The sequence below is a fragment of the Clarias gariepinus genome, chromosome 8 (genome assembly GCF_024256425.1).
Source record: "Clarias gariepinus isolate MV-2021 ecotype Netherlands chromosome 8, CGAR_prim_01v2, whole genome shotgun sequence".
NCBI lineage: Eukaryota > Metazoa > Chordata > Actinopteri > Siluriformes > Clariidae > Clarias > Clarias gariepinus.
Window position 1 is genome coordinate 30,158,890 of NC_071107.1, and position 21,199 is coordinate 30,180,088.

General features: G+C 36.7%; 2 protein-coding genes across 2 annotated transcripts; one reads left to right on the forward strand and one right to left on the reverse strand.

Annotated features, from left to right (window-relative positions):
• Positions 1–5,552: 5,552 nt before the first annotated feature.
• On the reverse strand, positions 5,553–9,341 carry perp (p53 apoptosis effector related to pmp22). The gene is made up of 3 exons (XM_053502145.1): positions 9,032–9,341; positions 7,490–7,630; positions 5,553–6,688 (listed from the first exon to the last, which is right to left on the reverse strand). Exons 1-3 carry the CDS (start codon positions 9,234–9,236, stop codon positions 6,474–6,476), a joined length of 561 nt encoding a protein of 186 aa, XP_053358120.1. The 5' UTR covers positions 9,237–9,341; the 3' UTR covers positions 5,553–6,473.
• Positions 9,342–14,467: 5,126 nt separating this feature from the next.
• On the forward strand, positions 14,468–19,531 carry psmb1 (proteasome 20S subunit beta 1). The gene is made up of 6 exons (XM_053502144.1): positions 14,468–14,643; positions 16,785–16,892; positions 16,997–17,078; positions 17,442–17,571; positions 17,674–17,780; positions 19,241–19,531. The coding sequence occupies exons 1-6, from the start codon at positions 14,543–14,545 to the stop codon at positions 19,424–19,426; spliced, it is 714 nt and encodes a 237-aa protein (XP_053358119.1). The 5' UTR covers positions 14,468–14,542; the 3' UTR covers positions 19,427–19,531.
• Positions 19,532–21,199: the final 1,668 nt, after the last annotated feature.

Genomic DNA, 21,199 nt, shown 5'->3' on the forward strand with positions numbered 1-21,199 from the left:
TGATTTTCACATGCTTTGCCCAGAGTTTAGGAAATTAAGCAAGGAGTCCAACTGCGTTCTCTGGTGTAATGAGAAAACATTCAACCTAAATGGTATCCAAGCACTAGTGAAGCACTGGGATAAGTGCATCATTGTAGCAGGAGATTATATTAAAAAAATAAAGATAGTTTATAACAGTGTTGATATTCTGCACAATCAAAAGTCCCAGTTTGACGTGAACAGGCCTTGTGTATGTGTCTATATATTCACTTCACAGTTGTTTTAATGTTATGGCTGACCAGTATACACTGATCAGCCATAAGATTAAATCCGCCCACCTAATATTATGTAGGCCCCACTTGTGCTGTCAAAATACAGTAGCTCTGACCCACTGAGGCACAAGACCTCTGAAGGTGTGCTGTGATATTTGCCACCCAGGCATCAGCTCCTTTCAGATCCTTTCCATGGGGCCTCACACTTGTTTGTTTAACACATCCCACAGATGCTCGATCAGATTGAGACCTGGGGGATTCGGATGCGAAGACAACACATTGAACTCAATGTCAGTTTCTTAAAATATTTACAGTGTAGGACTTTTATCCTGCTAAAACATGCCAGTGATATTAGGAGATACCACTACCACAAAGGTGTGAAAGTATAAAAGTAACACCCACATGAACCCAATGATTTCCAGAACATTGCTCATAGCATCACCCTGCCTCGAATGGATTGCCTTCCTCCAATATTGCGTCCTGATGCCATCTCTTCCCCAGAATAGTCATGCATACATACTGTATCCAGCTTTCCGAACAATGTTAAAGAAATTGTGGTTTATTAGACTATGCCACCTTCTTTCGTTAATCCATGGTTTAATTCAATGGCAATTGTGGGCACAGTGGACAGCACACCACTGTGTTATTAATGATGTCATGTAGGGAAAATGTGAAAAAAATATGTGTGTGTGTATGTGTATGCATGTATATATTCATTCATTTATGTATTTTTTTTACTTGTAAAAAGAAATTTATATAAAGAGGCTTGATCCCATAATGTAACTTAATCCGAAAATGTCAGTTCCATGGTCCTCAATATGTAGAAATTCTGTCAGTAGCGAGATTTGTAGCTCCACACCATACTTTCAGTGACATCATGGCTAGACAACTGTAATGACATCATTGAAAATATGTTTAAAGAGAGGACGTGCTGCCATCTAGTGGCAAAATTATTTATTGTCACCATTGTAGCTGAGTCCATTCTTTACAAGCTCTATAATTTATAATAATTTATAATTTTATAAACAAATACAAAAATGATAGACATAAATTATATATATAGATGCCCATTGTATCTCTTTGTATCTGTTTTGCCCATCTGTTTGCTTTTGGTTTTCATGAGTGTTAGTTGTAGCTCATCTTCCTGTATATAATAAAATTTTCCTGCTTGCAGTGGTTGCATAAAATCGAGTTACTGTTGCCTTCTGTCAGTTTAACTAAAACCCTAACTGAGACTATTTCATTGCTCTTGATTCTTGTCTGTGACTGTTTGGCATATCCTTCTTCAACAATGGCAGCTTTGTCCAAACAGTTTTAGAAACTGCCCCCTAGGCCACTGCTACATATTCCAGATCAGTTGGAAAACCTAATATACTGAGCCCCAAACCTTGTAGAAATCAACCCTTTTTAATTGTCCAAGCATTTCTTAGCAACCACCCACCTTCAATGTGTAATGAACTGTATATGGTTGAAATGACAATAAAGGCCTAAGGAAATTACAATAGCAGCAGTAACGCAATAAATTAATTTCATTTATATGAGATGATATTTGCAAATGTTCTTATATGTATGAAGAATCAAAACGTAAAACTCCTTACTTAGACACTTGGTGCCATACTCATGTAAATGTCTTAAATTATGTCACACAAGGATGCCGTTGTGATGAATATCAGCACAGCTGTGACATAGGCATGATGGGACAGACATTAATTTTCAACAGATTGTGATTTGTTTGTTTATTTAGTTAGTTATTTTGCTCTACCAACACATATCCTTCTGTGCCTGGCTGAACTGTGACTGGCGGAGTGGGCGACCGTCAGTTAGTGATCGAGCGGTGAGGAGAATAAACCACATAGGTGGTGGGCTGTCCTGTAAATCCTGTACATTTCTCTTTATATTTCCTCTTACTCCACCTTAGAGTATCAGCTGTTAACTTCTGAGTACTAGGATGAAATAAAAAAGTAGTGCAGTACAATTAGTAGTACAATTACTACAAGTAGTGCCCTTGATTAAGAGTTACAGAGGGATTTGGAATTCAGCCTTGTGTTAGAAGCTAATTAGCTTGCTAGATCGTCTTAGATTTTTATTCTGAATATGAACAGTCAAAATACACAATCATACAGGGGGGCCATATACATATTGCATATACCGTATATCACAGGAGTCCTGTTGATCTTTAATAATTATATATGACATATACAGTTATGGTAATAAATCTGGGTGACATGCACTTACACATTTAGTTGTTTTTTATAGATAGGTAGTTATGATCTCTTTAACATAATTAAAAATAATAAGAAAATAATAAGATTTAGTTCCTACTGACAAGCACTTACAGTGCATTTTGTGTATAGTGGGTGTGTCAGTTTTGGTTTTGCTTCTAACAACATTTTAAGCCTACACTAGAAACCTGGCACTTACCATTACTTGCAGTTTTAATTCTGTGTACTTAGGACAAGTCGATCATTCTTTCTACCACAGCACACCCTAAAGTACTTATCTATCGTTGAATGAAACATTGTGATTTTAAATGTTTAATGTTGTAGAGGTATTCAAGTCAAACTGGAACTTTTGATTGTGCAGAATAACTGAACAAAGAATAAAAACCACCTTTATTTCTCTGAATAATCCCCTTGGATACCACCAAGGAGCCGTGACCTCCTGAGGAACGCTAGCCCCCCAGAAACTTTATGTGGAAATGGCTTGTAGTGAGATCAGGACTGTACAGGGAATGTAGCAATAACTCTAACCCGAGTTCCAGTAACGTGATTGGTTGCTGGAACTCGGGTTAGAGCAAGTGATATTGGGGAATGATTGTGTGTACACTTCCCACAGATAGATATGTCTCTTCCATAGGTGTATGACAAGTTATCCATCACATTTTAATGATTAGGTGTTCCACTCGCTGAATGTTAACAAGAAGGACTGCAGTGGGTTCTGAGCCATTTCGGAAGGGTCCATCCAGATGTTTTACTGCAGCTAAACATCTGAATGGACCCCTCCAAATTAAGGAGGGGTCCAGTGCTTGACTCACTCACTCATCTTCTATACCGCTTTTTCCTGTATTCAGGGTCGCGGGAACCTGGAGCCTATCCCAGGAGGCTTAGGGCACGAGGCGGGGTACATCACAGGGGACACACATATACACACTCTCACAACCATTCACACACTACGGGCAATTTGGGAAAGGCAATTAGCCTAACCTGCATATCTTTGGACTGTGAGAGAAAACTGGAGTAACAACTCAACAAGCACGGGGAGAACATGCAAACTCCATGCACACAGACGGGAATCAAGTCTGGCCGGGAATCGAACACGAACCCGGAGGTGCAAGGCGATAGTGCTAACCACTCGTGCCCCCACTGTGCTTGACCTCTTCTGTAAATTCAGAAATTTTATCACAAGTCTTGTTTTGACTTATAGAGTATTACTGTAGAATCATCAATTTATGTCTGATGCAATCATTTACCGTCAGAAGTTACTTCATTACTTTAACAAACAGAGATCAAGGATTTCGTTCTAAAAACCCTTTGAACCATTAGAAGTCCATGCATCCATTATCTATACCATTTAGGGTTGTAAAGAGGCCTACATCAAGGAAATTTACACAGGATATATTCTGGATCATTAGTAACACCCACACAACTACACACACACACACACTTTTTAATAAGTTTCCTCCAGTAACAACCTCCACAAGAAGATTATGATAAGTCAGCTAACTACATGCTAAAACAAATAAACAAAAAATATTTGTGATAGTATGGATGAAAGAAATATTTTTAACGCCATAGAGACTCCTACTGTATGTTAAAGTGGAAAAATAAAAAATAGCTTGTGCTTTGTGTTGTGCTGTAGATTTAGACTACAGTCTCAGTTTTCATTTAAATTACAACAAACAAAAAAGATCCTAAAAAAAAGAGGGATTTACTGAGTTTACACTCTGCACTAATATACATTTACCTTATACATTATGACTGTGATCATACCTAACTGTTATCTCTCTGTCTCTTCTGCTCTCCCTCTCCTGGAATATCCTATTTTCTACCTGGGCCTCCAGTAATGAACTGGACTTCATATTAACCTAAACACATCATCTCTTATACTGTAGTTCTGTTGAACTTCCAAAACTTTGTTATACATGTTTATTACTTTCTTATTAAGTCAGTGCAAGATTTTTCTACAAATTATTTCAGCAACAACAACGAAAAAAACTCTTACAGGAAAAAATTTGAAGGCCAGAAAAGAAAGCAGCATAATATATAAATCACAACAAAAAAAAAAAGTTGTTGGGTTTTGCTGTATGAAATAAGCAGCAGGTCTGAGTCCTCAGAAGGACTGTGACTGATTCTGCAGGATGTTCAGTAAAACTAAGCAGCTAATGTTCTTATTAAATTGCACAAATTGTAGCAGAGTATATTTTAAACAAAGTGTCATCACACCACATCACATTGACACGAGATCTTTATGGTCACGTTTGGCTTTCATATTTGTCCAAAAAATGCCACCAGTGCTTTTGCTTTTTTTCAACCTTGTTTCCGAACTCCACAGTTTAAATCACAATCATGGTAGCCTTGAATAGAACTTTAGTGTGTGCGTATGTAATAAAGACAGAATGAACTTTTATTTTGCATGCATTAGTTTACAGAGTTTAAGTGCTTTAAAGTTTCATGGAAAAAATCATATGTAAATAAGCACATCTACTACTAAAAGTGATTAAAATACAATTCAAGTTATTATATCTATATAACTTAATTACAATTCATTGCCATGTACTGTTAATTTAAATACACACCTACTACACTATACTATGGGTGACTGAAGTGTGTACACTTACGATATATAAGATAATATTTATTTAACTCTTATAAGGAAATCTCCCAACAACATATGGAATTATCATCTCACTCATTTAATTTATTCTGGTCAGGGCCATAGCAGATCCAAAACCCAGCCTTAATTAATATGATTCTAGTTTGTCCGTGGACACGTGCTCATTCACATTGACAAAAATGTTGCAAAGCCAGTCCTTCTACTGGTGGGTTTTTGGGAGGTGAGGAAACCTGAGAACCCTATAGATATCCACACAGACACAGGGGAAAATACCAAACTCCGCAGATGAGTAACCTAAGGTCAGAATGGAACTAGAAACCGTGTAGCTGCAAGACAGCAATGTTCACCGCGTGCTGCTACTTAAAATGTTCATGTTTAGGTTAATAGTGAAATCCTCCCAGCTGAAAAATGTAAAATTAATATTTGAATCACCGTAACTTTTTAAAGAAATGACACCAATACCAACACTTTGTATTTAAACATTTTGGTCTCCCTTTATTTTGCATTCGCTTGCAATGAAAACTAGAAAAAATTAAGTCAAACATTTCAAACTAATGTGAAAATCAGCACTATTAGTGTGAAAACCCTATTGAAAAACTAAAAACCCTAATGAACATTTGCAGTGTCGGACTATACAAGACTTTTTCCCAACATCCATGTATAGAATGCATATTTCTCTCAAAAAAAAAACAAACAAAAAAACACACTTTGCTTGAGCAACAGAAACATTCGTCAGTCCTTTCACACCAAACACACACAACCTATACAGCATCTGAGGACAGTATTATAGTGTACAGTAGTATATAAAGAAAGAATTCTCTAAATGGTCAGTATGAGTAATGCTTCAAAAACACACTTGAATTTTGAATACTTTCAATACAAATTTTACAAATTCTAGCTACTAAAAATTCTGTGCAAGTCTACAAGAGTTAGTATTCAATTATAAGAAATGGCCCTCTGAAAATATACTTATTCCAAAGACAAGATAATGGTAATTATCTGTACCATTATCTTGGTACAGTGTTAATTAAGTGGTCTTTATCCAATGCTCGGCTGAGTACTTAAATTTTTCTCCCCAAGTGCTTTAATCAAGACCCCCTGGTTTGTATGTGCATAGAAGAGAAAAATAAATTGTTAGATGATGATCTGTTAAAAACCTGAAATGTCGCCTCAAAAGACATTAAAATAGCTATGGCCAGGATTACCGAAGAATGCACGGTGGAGTATAAATAATCCTTGTTAAGGCAAAAATACTGTTTATGTTTCCCATAATTCTCTTTAAGTAAACTTGGATCTTATCTTGAGATTGAGAGAGGTCCTGTTTTTGAAGCTTTAAAAATATTAAGTCAAAGCAATGGAGCGTGGTATGTAGGAAGATGGAGAAGGCTTTTAAGAAGAAGACTCGTAGATGTATTTGGGCTTCGCTAGGCCGCTGAGCTCATCTTCATATTTAGGAAGGCAGCAGAACATGATTGAGCAACCAATCATAATGATGGTGGCTCCCCAGCCAAAACCATACGCCCAAGTGTAGTCGTAGTTACCTTCGAATATTAGTTCGTTGAATTTTACTGGGTAAATGATCAGAGCGATGATGTGGATTACCGCTGAAAAGACACAAGTCACATATTTAAGTGATCAAATACAAAAAAAATAAAATTATGCTGTAATCAGATCCGATGGCCTAATATGAGCAGAATAATAAAAATAAAAAAAAAACCAAAACACTACTTCTAGTAGTTCTTTATTTATTTTTACTTTATCACTCCTAAATTTCTTTTTAAAAAAACAGTCCCAGGAATGATTCCACCACCGCAGGGAAGGGTTGAGACGAGACTGAAAATCTTGCACATCAGTGCAACTGCCTCGCCCTTTAGGGTGTGTAACTGTAATTCTTTCACACAGGAGTGTGAGAGATAAGATTACTCCACCCCTGATTATTACTCATTGAGGACAGGCTCTTCCTGCTCTACCACCTAGGTTAATGCTGTACAAGGCAGTGTGGACTGTGTGACAGCAAAAGGGGCTGACTGTACAAAAAGTCACAACAGGTTTTGGTGTGTGTTTGTGTTTGGGGACACTAAGTAACTTAGTAACCACTCCCAGCCCCACAGCGAACAAGCATAACAAAACTGAGGGTGGTGGCCAGAGGTGCGCAACTTCCACAAATAACTTGGAAAGAGCCCAAGGCTTGCCGTTGTTCGGGCATGTGCTGTCTGACTGACGCTATCGTTTTTCCTTTGTACAACGTACTTCCATTTCAACTGGAACAAAAATAAGCGGTTTGGCTACTATTCACAAATTAGCTCCCTCAGCAAACTGTTAAACAGTACTAAAATTTGTACATTCTAAAAACACATTAAATCAAAGACATTTGATCATTTCTGATAATTTAAAGCTATTCTTACCAGCAACAAATAGGATACCTCCAATGGCTGGCAAGATCGGAATATTAAGAGAACAGCAGAGTGCAGCACAGGAGATGATGAAGGCTATGATGAGGATGATGAGGCCAATGATCATCAGCGCAGCGACAGCCTGAGCCCATGCTGAGAAAGGCAAAATATGGTGTTTTCTGTTAGCACATTATTCACTAAACGCACACAAACACATTCTTTATTAAAAGACTACTATAAACTACCTATATGAGTGACTATATTATTATAATTTGATTAGAATTAAAACGAGACCAATGTGACTTTTACAATGTTAGCAGTTAACAGCTTTGGGAGACATTAATTTATCGTGGGAATAAACAGTAAGTGTACATATTGTTTTTGGCGTTCTCGTTCACTGGTGTGTGATTGATTCATATGTCCACACCCAGGCAGAAACTAAGCGTAAACAGACTGCAAAAAATGCAGTGACTCATAATACTTTTATTAAACTTCAAAACAATGTGTGATTCAGAGTACGACTGGGAACTATCTGATCCAAAGTACTTAAACGTGTTTACTTATGTCTAGTTTTTGTACACAACTAGCTCTGTTCTTTTCACAACTAGGCAATTATTTTTCGGTCATACATTTACAAAAAAAAAAAAAAAAAAAAGAGAGAGAGAGAAAAATTAATGTCTGGACTGAATTTGTTTCAGGTGTAAGTTGTTTGGGATACAATGGCGCCTTATATAAACAATTAAATTACATTTGAATTTAAACATATCTCTGAAATTGTTTATTGTACAGGAACAGAAACAGGAATTGTAAAATTATATATATATATATATATATATATATATAAAAGCCTTTAAAAAAGTTTAACTTTAAAAACGAGAACCATACAAGAGCACAGTGCATCAACCCACTCAAAAAAAATAAAAATTACAGACAGGCTGACTACAAGGCAGATAAACAAAATGGCGTCTGGCACCTGAGGGCAAACAGACATACACACACACACCTGTTTAAGTAAAACACACGTCTGGCTACCGGCTAAACGAGCCATATTCTTCACACATTTTCTCGATTTAAATAATTTACATTTTCCAACAACCAAATTATCCCTATATAGTTAGTAAACTTTCTAAAAAAGTAACTTTCTTTTTGCTTAAATTAAACGTTACAAAACGACAACAAAATGTAAAAAAAAACTCATTTCGAAAGTGCGCATGTGCGTCATGAAGGAGGCTACTTCCTTAGGGAGGGAGAACGGGAAAGTCAGCGAGGCTATGGTCGCGTCTCAAACCGCGTACTTCTGTACTAAAAAGTGTTAAAGAACATACTTAACTATAAAGTAACGATAAACAATTTTACATTTACGTACAGTGCACGTTTTAGGACAAAAGCCACAGCGCGCACACCTGCGTGGTTGTGTAGCGGTGTATTTTATACTTCGGGCGAGTTGGTCTAAAGTCGTTAAAGGCCGTGTTCCAAATATCCACATAAAAATTTAGGCAACATTTGAAGAAAAAAAAAAAGACAAAGATAATTATAACTTTTGATCAAACTTACGGAACTCCATGAGAGATTTGCACCTCCAGTTGTTGTTGCGGCCTTGGCATTGCTCCCACATACTCGCATAGTGCGACTTGGCGTTTTCGTCCTCCACCCATCCGGACTGAGCCGCGATGGCGATTATATCAAAAATAATGGCGAACAACAGCAGGAGAGGCAGAATCCACCTGCACCGGGGATACGCGATGCCACAACGAAACATGTCTGAAAGCGGCGAGTGCGAACTGCTCGGAGGATAAAGCCGACTTGTTTGCTCCCCTGTTGTGTCTCTCAGTTTAACTATAAACGTCCCCACCCAGTGTAACCTGAAAGGCAAATCTACACACGCTCCAGAGCAGGAGGAGCCTCACACAGACACACACTTTTACTTTCTGCTAGTACACACAGCGGTCAGTATACTACTTAAAGTTTTAATAAAAGCATTTTCTACCTGGTGTGACTACACAGACATGCAACAAGTAAATAGACCCCCACAGTCTACAAAGCACAATGTATTAACCAAAATCCAACAGACTGGATTGTTGAGGTTGGACTTTCGCAGAGACAACTAACCAGGAATTCTTTAATCGCAATGTGACAAACTGCTGGAAAGCATGCCAGAACTCATGGAAGCTGTAATTGCAAATCAGGGTTATTACACCAAAAACTGATTTCTTAATGTTATTCAGCCAAAGCATTAAGACAATTTGTTTACAAATTATTTGCATTTAGTTTAATTTGAGTTATTAAAGCTAAAAATACTGCATGATCTTCAGTTATTTTGATGTGTTGTGATGTTGTCATTTATTTTAATATACAGTCTAGAGATAACTAACCAGGATTTTTTGAATCCTCTTTTCTCGGTTTTACAGGATTATAGTCAAATTTAAGAAAAAGGGGTAAAATATCAACAAAGTCGTGACCTGGTCGAACTGGCTTTTCTGAAAGAAGCCTTTGTTTGAGATTTTGTTGAGAACAACCCTGTCATTAACCTCAATTCTATGCATAGGTCAGTTGTTGTTTGAAATGAAAGGTATCAAAGTATTAATAACCAAATTATCCCTTTAAATAATGTATTGATAACTAAACCTAACCTAACCTCTGGGTACTCAGGTTTCCACCCACAGGACAAGACGAGGATAAGGTTTATTCACTCACTCACTAACTCATCATCCGTATCAGGTACAAGGCACAAGGAAAGGTACACCTTGGACAGGGTGCCAATCCATCACAGGGCACACACGCTCATTCACACAATTACAGTGGGTTAATTGACTATCCCAAATTGCTTGTAGTGTGTGTGCCCTGTGATGGATTGGCACCCAAAGTGTCCTGGGATAGGCTCCAGGCCCCCTGTGACCCTTTAAGGCATAAGTGGTAAAGAAGATGATTGATCTAATGACTGAATGAATGAATATATACAGCTTTGGAAAAAAATAAGAGACTACTGCAATTTACTCCCCAAAACATCTGGAATGTTATCAAGTGGAAGATGGATGGTCACAAACCATCAAGCAAAGCTGAGCTGTTTGCTTTTTTGCAAAAAAGAGTGGTATGAAGTTACCCTCTAGATTAGAGTTACACTCTTAATCACAATAGTTTTGAATTTAGGAGAAATCTTGTCAGTAGTTAACTAAAAATAAATGTAAACAAAATTGTCAATCTCACCAATACATGCACATGTTAAAAAAAAAAACATACAAAACTAATTACTAATTGCTGCAGTGGTTTCCAATTTCCAGGTATATATATTAGTTAACTTGAAGTAAAACAGTTATCTCTTATACACTGTCTTATCAGTCAAACATAGAACCTGAAAGGTTTTTGTACCCTTGGATATTATGGATATAGATATAGATTTAAGTTAAAAAATTTAAATAAAAAACTTTTACACAATAACTATGTACATTTTTAAATATTATTCAGCTACATCTCTGGCTTTATTTATTAATGAACTTTCCACAAGATTTGGCATTATTTCCAGACCTAATTATTTTGTAAACCTTTGGCTTAAAATACATACACTTTTAAATTTTACACTTGCTCGTATAGTCATCTTCAGTAATTATTTTATCCAGGTTAGAAAGACATAGGTTGATACGAGTTAAAGACAATGCACTGTAAGTAAAAAACAAATCAATACTATTTAACAGTTAAAATACCAATAGTTCACTAAATTTATTGCATCTTGAAAACCAAGACAGTGCTGTCAGTGATAACCACAAGGTGTCTTGTCACCTTGTAAGACAATTTATTGTTCATACGTCTGACTAAATGCAGAAAGAAGCTTCCACAGTGTGGTGGTTGTGACGCACCTTGATGTGAAACACCTGTTAGAACGAGTTCCAGCATGTCCTGGCCTGGAGGTGACTAAAGACACAGACTGTTAATAAATTTCATTTGTCAGATTGCTTTAATCTGATCTGTTTGTTTGTGAAAATTATAACAAGGAGCTGATCATTGGGAAACATCAGCGTGATGACATCGATGATGATGACTATTGAATCATTCAAGTATATTGAATGATTCAATAGTATGGTGAATCATGCAACAATTATAATATTTATGTAAATTGAAAAATAATAACCTTGGTGAAAGTTCATCCCTCATTAATGAGTAAAATCATAATTACTCACATACACCCAAAAGAAAGACATTAAAAACACTTATCTAAACCTTTCATATGATTTTTATACTGTATATTCTTAAAAATAAGTCAGAAGTTTTAATACACCAATATATATGGAAGAATGGCTTAAGAACAATAATGTTAAGGCACTGGACTAGCCCTGCCCTTAATTTAATAGAAAATTAGTAAAGAATTGATATATATATATATATATATATATATATATATATATATATATATATATATAGCATTGACTTTAAATTGTTTAACTTTAAAAATTTTCAGGTAGCTTCATATAATAGGTTACTTGAATTTTAACTAAATACTCCTTCTGATAGTCCTGGTATCTGATTCAGGTTTGTAGGTCTCCTTGCTCATAAAAGCTTCATCAATTCTTTACTAATTTTCTATTAAATTAAGGGCAGGGCCAGTCCAGTGCCTTAACATTATTGTTCTTAAGCCATTCTTTCACAGCTTTGGAAGTATGCTTTAGGTCATTGTCCATCATTTTCTTACAAATTTTGATAATTTTCTTTTAATTGTGTAAAGCTGCTTTGCGACAATCACAATTGCTAAAAGGACTATACAAATAAAATTAAACTGAATTGAATTTCTGACCAAGCTTTACCTTCCTGGCTGATGTGTTGAGATGTTGCTTCAATTTATCGACATAATCTTTCTTCCTCATGATGCTATAGTATCTATTTTGTGAAGTCCACCAGTACCTCCTGGAGCAAAGCACCCACACAACATTACACTGCCACCCCAATGGTTCACAATTGGGATGGTGTTTTTCAGCTTGCAAGCCTCCACATTTTTCCTCCAGACATAATGATAGTTAGTCATAGAGGCTAAACAGTTCAACTGTTGTTTCATTAGATCAAATGACATTTCTTTTAAAAGGGAGATCTTTGGCAATATGTGCAGCAGCAAATCGTAGTCTGGCATTTGTATGATGGTTTTAGAGCAACAGCTTCTTCTTTGCTAAGCAGGCTATACAGTTATATTGATATCTGTCTCATTTTACGGTGGATATTTTTGTACCTGTTTCCTCTAGTGTCTTCACAAGGTCATTTGCTTTTGCCCTGTGATTGATTTTTACCTTTTGTACCAAAGTATATGATTTCTTTCTGAGCAGTATGATGGCTTTGTGGTCCCATGGTGTTTATTCTTGCCTAGTATTAGTTGTACAGATGAACATGGTACCTTCATGAATTTGGAAATTGCTCCCAAGAATGAACCAGACTCATGGAGATTTTTCTGAGGATTTGGCTAATTTCTTTTGATTTTCCTGAAGAGAAACGAAGAGACACTGAGTTTAAAGGTAGTTCTTCAAATACCTGCACAAGTGCACCTCTACTTGACTGAAAAGGTGTCATTCAGCCTACCAAAAGTCTGTGATTTAGGATTATGTCAAAAGTCATGACATAATTTTATGAATTTTTCCCAAGCTTTTTAAAGGCACAGTCAGCTGAGAATATTCTACAAAATGGTATAAAATTCTGTCACCTAGTTTTGCTGATGCCAAAATCATTTAAATTAACATAAAATACACATTACTAGTATATGTTAAAAAAATATAGTATGTAGTTTCAATCATGAAATACATTTTCTTATTTTAATACTAAGTATTTAATTGTAGCATTATTTAAAGGCCAAGATCATACATGGAAGTGGGAATATATACTTTTCATCTAAAGATATGCTTTGTTCATGAAATAAATCTGATTCACAACAACATTAACATCATATAAAATAAGTTAAACACCAAAATCATGGAACACCAGTTGATTATAATAAATAATATTAAATTAATATCAGTTACCCCAAACTATGTCATTGGTGTTACTGTTACACAAAAATAGTTACATTTTAAAATACATTTGACAATATGAAATGGTTCCTGCGTCAGACGTCGCTAGATGAAGAGCAGTAGACAAATGCAAAAGGTACGTCAGATGGCTTTCTAATTTTTTTTTTATTTTTTTTTTAGAAATTCCATAATTTATTTAGCAATTTTAAACAAAGCTTTTAAGTCTGTCATTGGTGTTACTCATTTTATATTTATAACTGTCACAAATTTTACATAAAAATTATTATATCTAATAATTGATTGATTTTTACATAATTTAAAACCATGTGTAACTATATTATAAATAGTTATGATTTTTCTCTTAATTGGTGTCATTTGTGTTACCATCATTGGTGTTACCAGGAAGAGGAGTAACACCAGTTATTAAATGTACATATAAAAAATGCTTTAAGATCTACTTTTTATGGATTCATAAAGTTTAAAGGCCTTGGTGTAAAAGAAGAAATACATTTCTACATATTCGTCTATATCTCCCGTTGCTTGGTGGGTTTCCTCCAGGCACTCCGGTTTCCTCCCACAGATATGCAGGCTAGGCTAATTGGCGTTCCCAAACTGCCCATAGTGAGTGTCTAAATGGGTAGATGTGGGGGTGACCTGCAATGGATTGGCACCCTGGCCAGGGTGTACCCTCTACCCTGCAAAAAATCTGTAAACAACTGTTGAAAAAAAAAAATACGTGTGTAATGCATATGCTATATGTCCTAACCTAGATGCCCTAGTTTGGGAAGATTTGCCAAAACTATAGTTTGTTAAGATAAAATAAAAAAACTGGTCAAAAAACTGAATGACTTTATCCTAAGAAAAGGGAAATGCTTAGTTAAGTCTTTCTATAATAATAATAATAATAAAGTAAATAGCTTCCCTAATTTGTATTTACACTAGAAATGAAATTACTTAAATGTGTTACTTATTCCGTTCCAGTGACGCTACAGACCGGAAGGAGCTAACAAGTCAACTTCCGTCCGCCATGTTGCAGTGAGACAGCGAGATTTGTGAGGAAAAGTTGCGCTTTCAGTTCAGGTGCATCATGCTGTCCACACAGGCTTTTGGAGAAAACGGAAAGATGAAGGAGTATCACTACACCGGGCCTGTAGAGCACAAATTCTCTCCTTACGCCTTTAATGGAGGGTAAGAAATGAACAATAAATGCTAATAAATGCTAAAACGCCCCGAGCCGGCTTTGTCATCTTCTTTGACAAGGTGTCGCTAAGCAGGCATCAGCCTCAGTCCATGGTTTAAAATATCGAGGTTTTATAACAGGTCTGAGAAATAAATCTCTCAAATTATATCTTGAATACGAAATGATGAGTTTTCCGGGTATAGAAGTCATGTAAACGAGGCGAAGTCATCGTTGTGATAATCTTATTAAGCGGTAGCTAGCTAGCTGTTGTGAGTGCTAAATCTGTAATTTCTAATTTTGAGGTTTAATTTATATTAAGCCTAATTAAATTAGTGATTATTCGTTTATATGCACAGTAATAATTTCTTCACTGCGTTCAATGGTGTGTTTTAGCTTTGTTAGCTACTTTAGCTGCACAATCATCATTCAGTTTCGCTTTAACATTGAGCTAGTTTGTGTTTGATTGACATGACCTTACTTATCTCAAATTGGTTTATTACTGAATATAGATTTTTGCTCTTGTTCTTTTCCTTCCTTGACACACACTATGTGGACAAATGTATTTGGCCAAACCTTAAGGTGTTTTAGTCCACAATGAAGGGCAATCTTAATGCTTCAGTGTTATACCAAGACATCTTGGACAATGCTATGCTTCCAACTTCATGGCAACAGTTCGGGAAAGACCCTTTCCTATTCCAATATGACCGTGCCTCAGTGCACAAAGCAATGACTATAACGACATGGTTTGATGAATTTGGTGTAGAAGAACTTGACAGGCGCACACAGAGCTCTGACTTCAACCCTATCGAGCACCTTTGAGATGAATTGGAACAGGTCATGAGATGGGTCTTCTCATCCAACATCAGTGCCTGACCTAATAGATATTCTACAAAATGGATTTGCACAGATTCCCACAGAAACACTCCACAATCTTGTGGACAACTTTCCAAGAAGAGTGGAAGCCGTTATCGCTGCAAAGGGGGACCAAGGGGCACAGGGCATGGTGTCCAATGACGCGCGCACACAGACACAATGAGCAGGCTGATACAAAGAGAGAGAATGGTGGATCTTTAACCTCTCTAATGAGACTTGCTTTTGCTTTATACTTGCGCTGTACACACACACACACGCACACAAAATAAAATGTGTTTTAGGCACACACACATGATCAGTGTTATGGTAAACAGTACACACGTGCACGGATGTTGATTATACCACTAAGAGACATGCACTAAGCAGGGGAGACGATTACCCACAATTCCGCAGCACACGAGAGAGAAAAACCGTAGGCTCAGTTGTGAACACGTGACGCTCGGGATCAAAACAAGAAGCACATGCGTGATACATGATACTCGGTACCCGTAAACCAAGACTTGTTCGTTTTCTAAGTCAAAATTTATTAAAAATCTTTGCTCGTTTTGCGGAACACTCGCAAACCGCCTTACTCTCAATCTGAGGTTTCACTATACTTTTATCTAGCATATCTAGTAATAATTTATATAAATAGTTTTGGAGATCATCTTGTGTCAACTTTATAGTTTGTTTAGATATAATGTATACATTAAATAAATGGCTCATTCTGTACAAGTCTTGCATGCATCCAATTAAACGCTTTTTTTAAATAGGGTCTTGGGGATTATGCCACGCTGCTTAGTCTCTTTGCCACTGTCGTTCTTTTTCCTTTTTTTTGGTGTATTACAAACAACGTTGAATAAAACTAAGCGGATCTTGCAGAAGTTGGATAGATGTTAAACAACAGTTACTGAAATTACGAAAATGGAAATACAAGAGATGTCTGAGGAGATGTTCAGTTAAATGTTGAACTCTGTTTATAAATGGAAACATTTAATAATAAGAAGCAACCAAAAAAGACATGCTACCGTGTGGACCGATCACACTGCATGTGACGTGTATTCGGGGAGGTGCACGGCAGACTGTGCTTGTGGGTAACGCTGTAGGGTACGTGAGACCTAGGGCATAGACTTGTCAGAGAAGCCTTAATCAGCCAGGCACCCCAAAGCACTATCACTCTGATGTTCTGTTTCAACATTTAATTTCTTTTTAATTACAGAATCAAGCCATTTAATAAGGAGTTTTAAGAATTTGTCTTAACAGTAACATGGTCTGTCTTATGTGTTTTGTTCTCAAGGACTGTGCTGGCGGTGGCTGGAGAAGATTTTGCTTTAGTGGCGTCCGATACACGTCTAAGCGAGGGCTACTCGATCCATAGCCGAGACTCTCCGAAGTGCTATAAACTGTAAGCTTTACAGTTGGTTTTAATATAAATGTAAAGAAACTACATTGTACTTGGGCTACACAGAGCTATTTGATTGCTGATTCTGAGCTCTTCCACACACACAGGACAGACCAGACAGTGATCGGCTGCAGCGGATTCCACGGGGACTGTTTGACGTTGACCAAAATCATCGATGCAAGGCTCAAGGTAGGAGTGACTTGTTACTTATCTGATAGCTGGTGAGTTAAAGACGGTCTGTCCACTGCCTGTTAACATGTCTACCTGTTTAGTCATACTTTAAGAGAGAATAATTGGGCTGTTGTAAGGTCAAGTGTATAAGCCAGTTTTGTCAGGTTTAGTTAATACTTGACTGTGTAATTGAATTGATATTTTTGGTGTTGAACTGCAAGCAAGTCTTTACTTGTTTTATATAGAAGAAAAAAAATTCCTGAGATTCTTTATATGTTTAGAAAAAGTACATGCTCATTAATATAAAAAAATTTACAGTTTATTAAACATTTATATTTTCATGCTTTTTTTTCCCTGATGCAAGTTGTTTCTTTCTGACAGATGTACAAGCACGCGAATAACAAGACCATGACAAGTGGAGCGATTGCAGCAATGCTCTCGACCATTCTGTACGGCAGGCGTTTTTTCCCATACTACGTTTATAACATAATCGGTGGACTTGATGAAGAAGGTATTGCCTATTGGGAAAAGAGCAGAGAAGACTGAGCCATCCTCTTATTATTTGTGCAGCAGCTCATGCATTTTTATTTATTTTTTGGTCTCTCACTTTAAGGTCGTGGTGCTGTGTACAGTTTTGATCCAGTCGGATCCTACCAGAGGGACGCGTACAAAGCCGGTGGCTCAGCAAGTGCGATGCTGCAGCCCCTGCTTGACAATCAGGTAGGATTACATTACTATATGAGAGCTAGGCAGTTGGCTATTCAGACATGCTTGTGTGAGGCATTAGGCTAATCAGCGTGCACACGTGTGAATGCAAGACGTGCATAATATCTGATGAAAAATGTAGCAAAGTCGTTTCATATTGTACCAGGGCTGGGCGATATGGCTGAAAACTATCACGATATCAGTGTTTCATATCGGTCAATATCGATAATTATTAATATTTACATGACCCATTTAAAATAAGGACCAGGGGAAAAATATATTGCATTTAAACTTTTATTTTAAAACTTAACCTTCCTCTGATAATAGTCCCCTCAGTTATTAAGACTGAAATGTCAATAACCATGGAAAACTCAAATAATTAAAATGTAAACAAGTCTAAAGTCACAAAATAAAGCGGAGAAGCTAACACCGCGTTCTAGCAAAACACACTCAATCAGGAATTGGACACAAAATCACATAAGATCCGGCAAAGCGCCGAAAACAGCATGGGCAGACTCAATGACTGAGCGATGTGAAGCGCCATCTTGTTTCCTTTAATACTTCCTGAATCGGAGCGAGTGCGCATGACAGCAACCAAACTAGCTTCGCGACCTGTTTTCTTCCGACAAAGAATAAAAATGATCGAACGTTTTATCGAACACATTTTTTATTGATATCGATCACGTGTCTATCGCGATACATATCGTTATCGTTTTATCGCCCAGCCCTATATTGTACCAATTTAATCAGGTAATCCTAAAGACAATTATTTGGTCATTTTGCACTTAAACATAAATAATTGTCTTTCACATCAGTACATGTGGATTAACGTAATATCCAATTCCTTCATTGAAGTTTAATGCATTAAACTGTTTGGTTTTGATTTGGAATAGTATAGACCAGTGTGGCTGTATTATCATTTATGTTATTTTTAGATTAAATCTTACCCTTTGAAAACAACAGAGTTTTGGTAAAAAAAAATGCGCACACAAATGTTTTGCATACTTTCATACTTATAAATACTTTACAGGCACCTGGAGGAAGATAAGGACTAAAGACAAAAAAAATTGTTTGATATGCCAAGCAATGAGGCTGTTTTTGCTTGTTAAAACTTATTCCTCTACACCAGTAGTTTTTAACCCTGAGTCTGAAGGATCGTCTGTCCCGTTTTAGTATTTTTTCAGCTACCAGCACTCCTGTTTTAACTAATCAAATCATTAACAGTCCTTTTCTGACAGCAAGTCTTTCAGTGTTGAGAAGCATTGCTTCACAGTGTAATCCAATAAAATAGAGTACAGGAAAATTTATCATATGTTGCTTCAATATATAATGATCAACAAGTCAGCATTATAATCTAAGTATACTTTTATGAGTTTAATGTTATTGGTTATCATGCTCTTTAGTCAATGCAGAAGCTAGAATAATCACTAGTGTGATAAAATTAGCTTTGATATCTATCTCCTGGTTTTACACAGATCGGATACAAGAACATGGAAAATGTAGAGCAGCTGCCATTGACACTGGATAAAGCTGTGCAACTGGTTAAAGACGTGTTTATATCAGCTGCGGAGAGAGACGTCTACACTGGAGATGCACTCAAGATCTGCATCATTACCAAGGAAGGCATCCGGGAGGAGAATCTGCCGCTCAGGAGAGATTAAAGGGCATATATGACTGTGCCTTGGAATTAATATGTTCACTCAGAATAGTGGTTTGTCCTTTTTGTATACTTGTTCAAGAATAAAAATACATAAAATATGGAAAAATAGTCTCAATGTCTTCTATATTTCGTGTTTGTAAATTGTTAGAGTTGTAAACAATACACTAATAATGTAGGTGCTTTAGAAACGCCAACTTTCCCATCAATTATATACATTGTCTCTGACATGTATCTTGACAAGTCCATTATCTCTTTCAGATTAAAAAACAAAAAGAATAGAGAATAGCAGTGGAGGAAACTGAGTGAGGGTTTAGAATAAAGTTAATTAAGTAGAACTATTTAAAAAAAAATATATATATATATATATCTTTTTTTTATTTTATTTTTTTTCTATGTAAGGCTTAAACAATGACTGAGTGAATGAATGACAATCACTGAGTGTGATGGTGGCAGGAAAAAACTGCTTGAGATGGCAATAAGGAGAAACTTGCAGAGGAACCAGTCAACACATCTGAACTATGAAAAAAAACATGAATTAAGATCACTTAAACACTGGAAGTTGCATATAAAAAAAAATTGTCACAAAACCATAGCTATGTTTATTAGTGAACTAAGGATTGTGAATAAACAGCTGTGTGGCCATAAGAAAACCACTTGTTAGTGAGGCTAAGCAGGCAAAAGCTTCAGTTTGCCACTGAGCAGAATGATGGACGTTAAAGCAATAAAAAAAGGTCATGTGGTCAAATGAATTCCAGAGTGATGGTTGCATCAAGGTGAGAAATAGAGCACATAAAGTGATACACCCATCATTAATAGTGGTCACTGTACAAGCCTATGGAGGCAGTGTTATGATCTGGAGTTCGGTGGAATCAGTGGAATTTTTCTTCCCTGATGTCAGAGGCAATTTCCAGGATTCAGATTGTGAAAAAGTGGTTCTGGGAACATGAGAAATAATTATCACTCAAACTTTGAAAGCACATTGTGTACTTTAATCAAAGATGATGGAATACAATGTTTCAGTGTGATTTTTTTTGGCCAGGCAGCGCAGATCAGTTCATGAATGCACTTTCAGGCACCTTGAATCAAGGTCTGCTTGCTGCGACACGTGGAAAAGAAAACATTAAGAGCACAATTATCCATACCCAAGGAGGTGGATGCGAGTTTCTAGGAGAAACTGACCACATACAGTATGCCAGAATAATAAGTAGAATGGTGTGTAGACAACTATCTGGTCCTGAACACCAATAAATAAAAAAAAGAAATCATCTTGGAGTTCAGAAAGTTCAGAAAGACCACAAAACCTTACTTTAGATTAACTTGAGGGAGGTTTTCATTGTTGTTATCATGAAATTTTTGGGAATCCACATCACCCATGATCTCACATGGTCTACTGACACCTCCTACCTGCTGAAGAAATCAGAGCAGAGACTTTACTTCCTGAGAAAACTAAAACAAGCCAGGCACGCCCGCCCAACTGCTGGAAGCACCATTGGGAGTAGCCCAGATGATTGTGGGAGTTGTGCTCCCAGACTTTGACACTGTGTATGGCATACACATGATCAGCAAAGACTCAAATTACCCAAAAACAGTAAAATCAGTTTTGTCACTGACATCAGAACCCAGACAGTGCCTTCTTTGCCAGAGCTGTAGCCTCTGATATGCTCTCCTCCCCCTAAACCACATACACACACAATTAGCTGCTGAGAACTAAATGACGCAATAGGGGCAGTTTCTCTTATACACCCTAAGACAAAAATCCACCAAGCATGGGGGA

Coding starts and splice junctions, on each gene's coding strand:
- perp (XM_053502145.1), bottom strand. CDS start 9,236: ATGTTTCGTTGTGGCATCGCGTATCCCCGGTGCAGGTGGATTCTGCCT. Junction 7,631..9,031: donor CAAATCTCTCATGGAGTTCC/GTAAGTTTGATC, acceptor TGCCTTTCTCAG/CATGGGCTCAGGCTGTCGCT. Junction 6,689..7,489: donor AGGTATCCTATTTGTTGCTG/GTAAGAATAGCT, acceptor GTGTCTTTTCAG/CGGTAATCCACATCATCGCT.
- psmb1 (XM_053502144.1), top strand. CDS start 14,543: ATGCTGTCCACACAGGCTTTTGGAGAAAACGGAAAGATGAAGGAGTAT. Junction 14,644..16,784: donor CCTTACGCCTTTAATGGAGG/GTAAGAAATGAA, acceptor TTTGTTCTCAAG/GACTGTGCTGGCGGTGGCTG. Junction 17,572..17,673: donor CGGTGGACTTGATGAAGAAG/GTATTGCCTATT, acceptor TCTCACTTTAAG/GTCGTGGTGCTGTGTACAGT.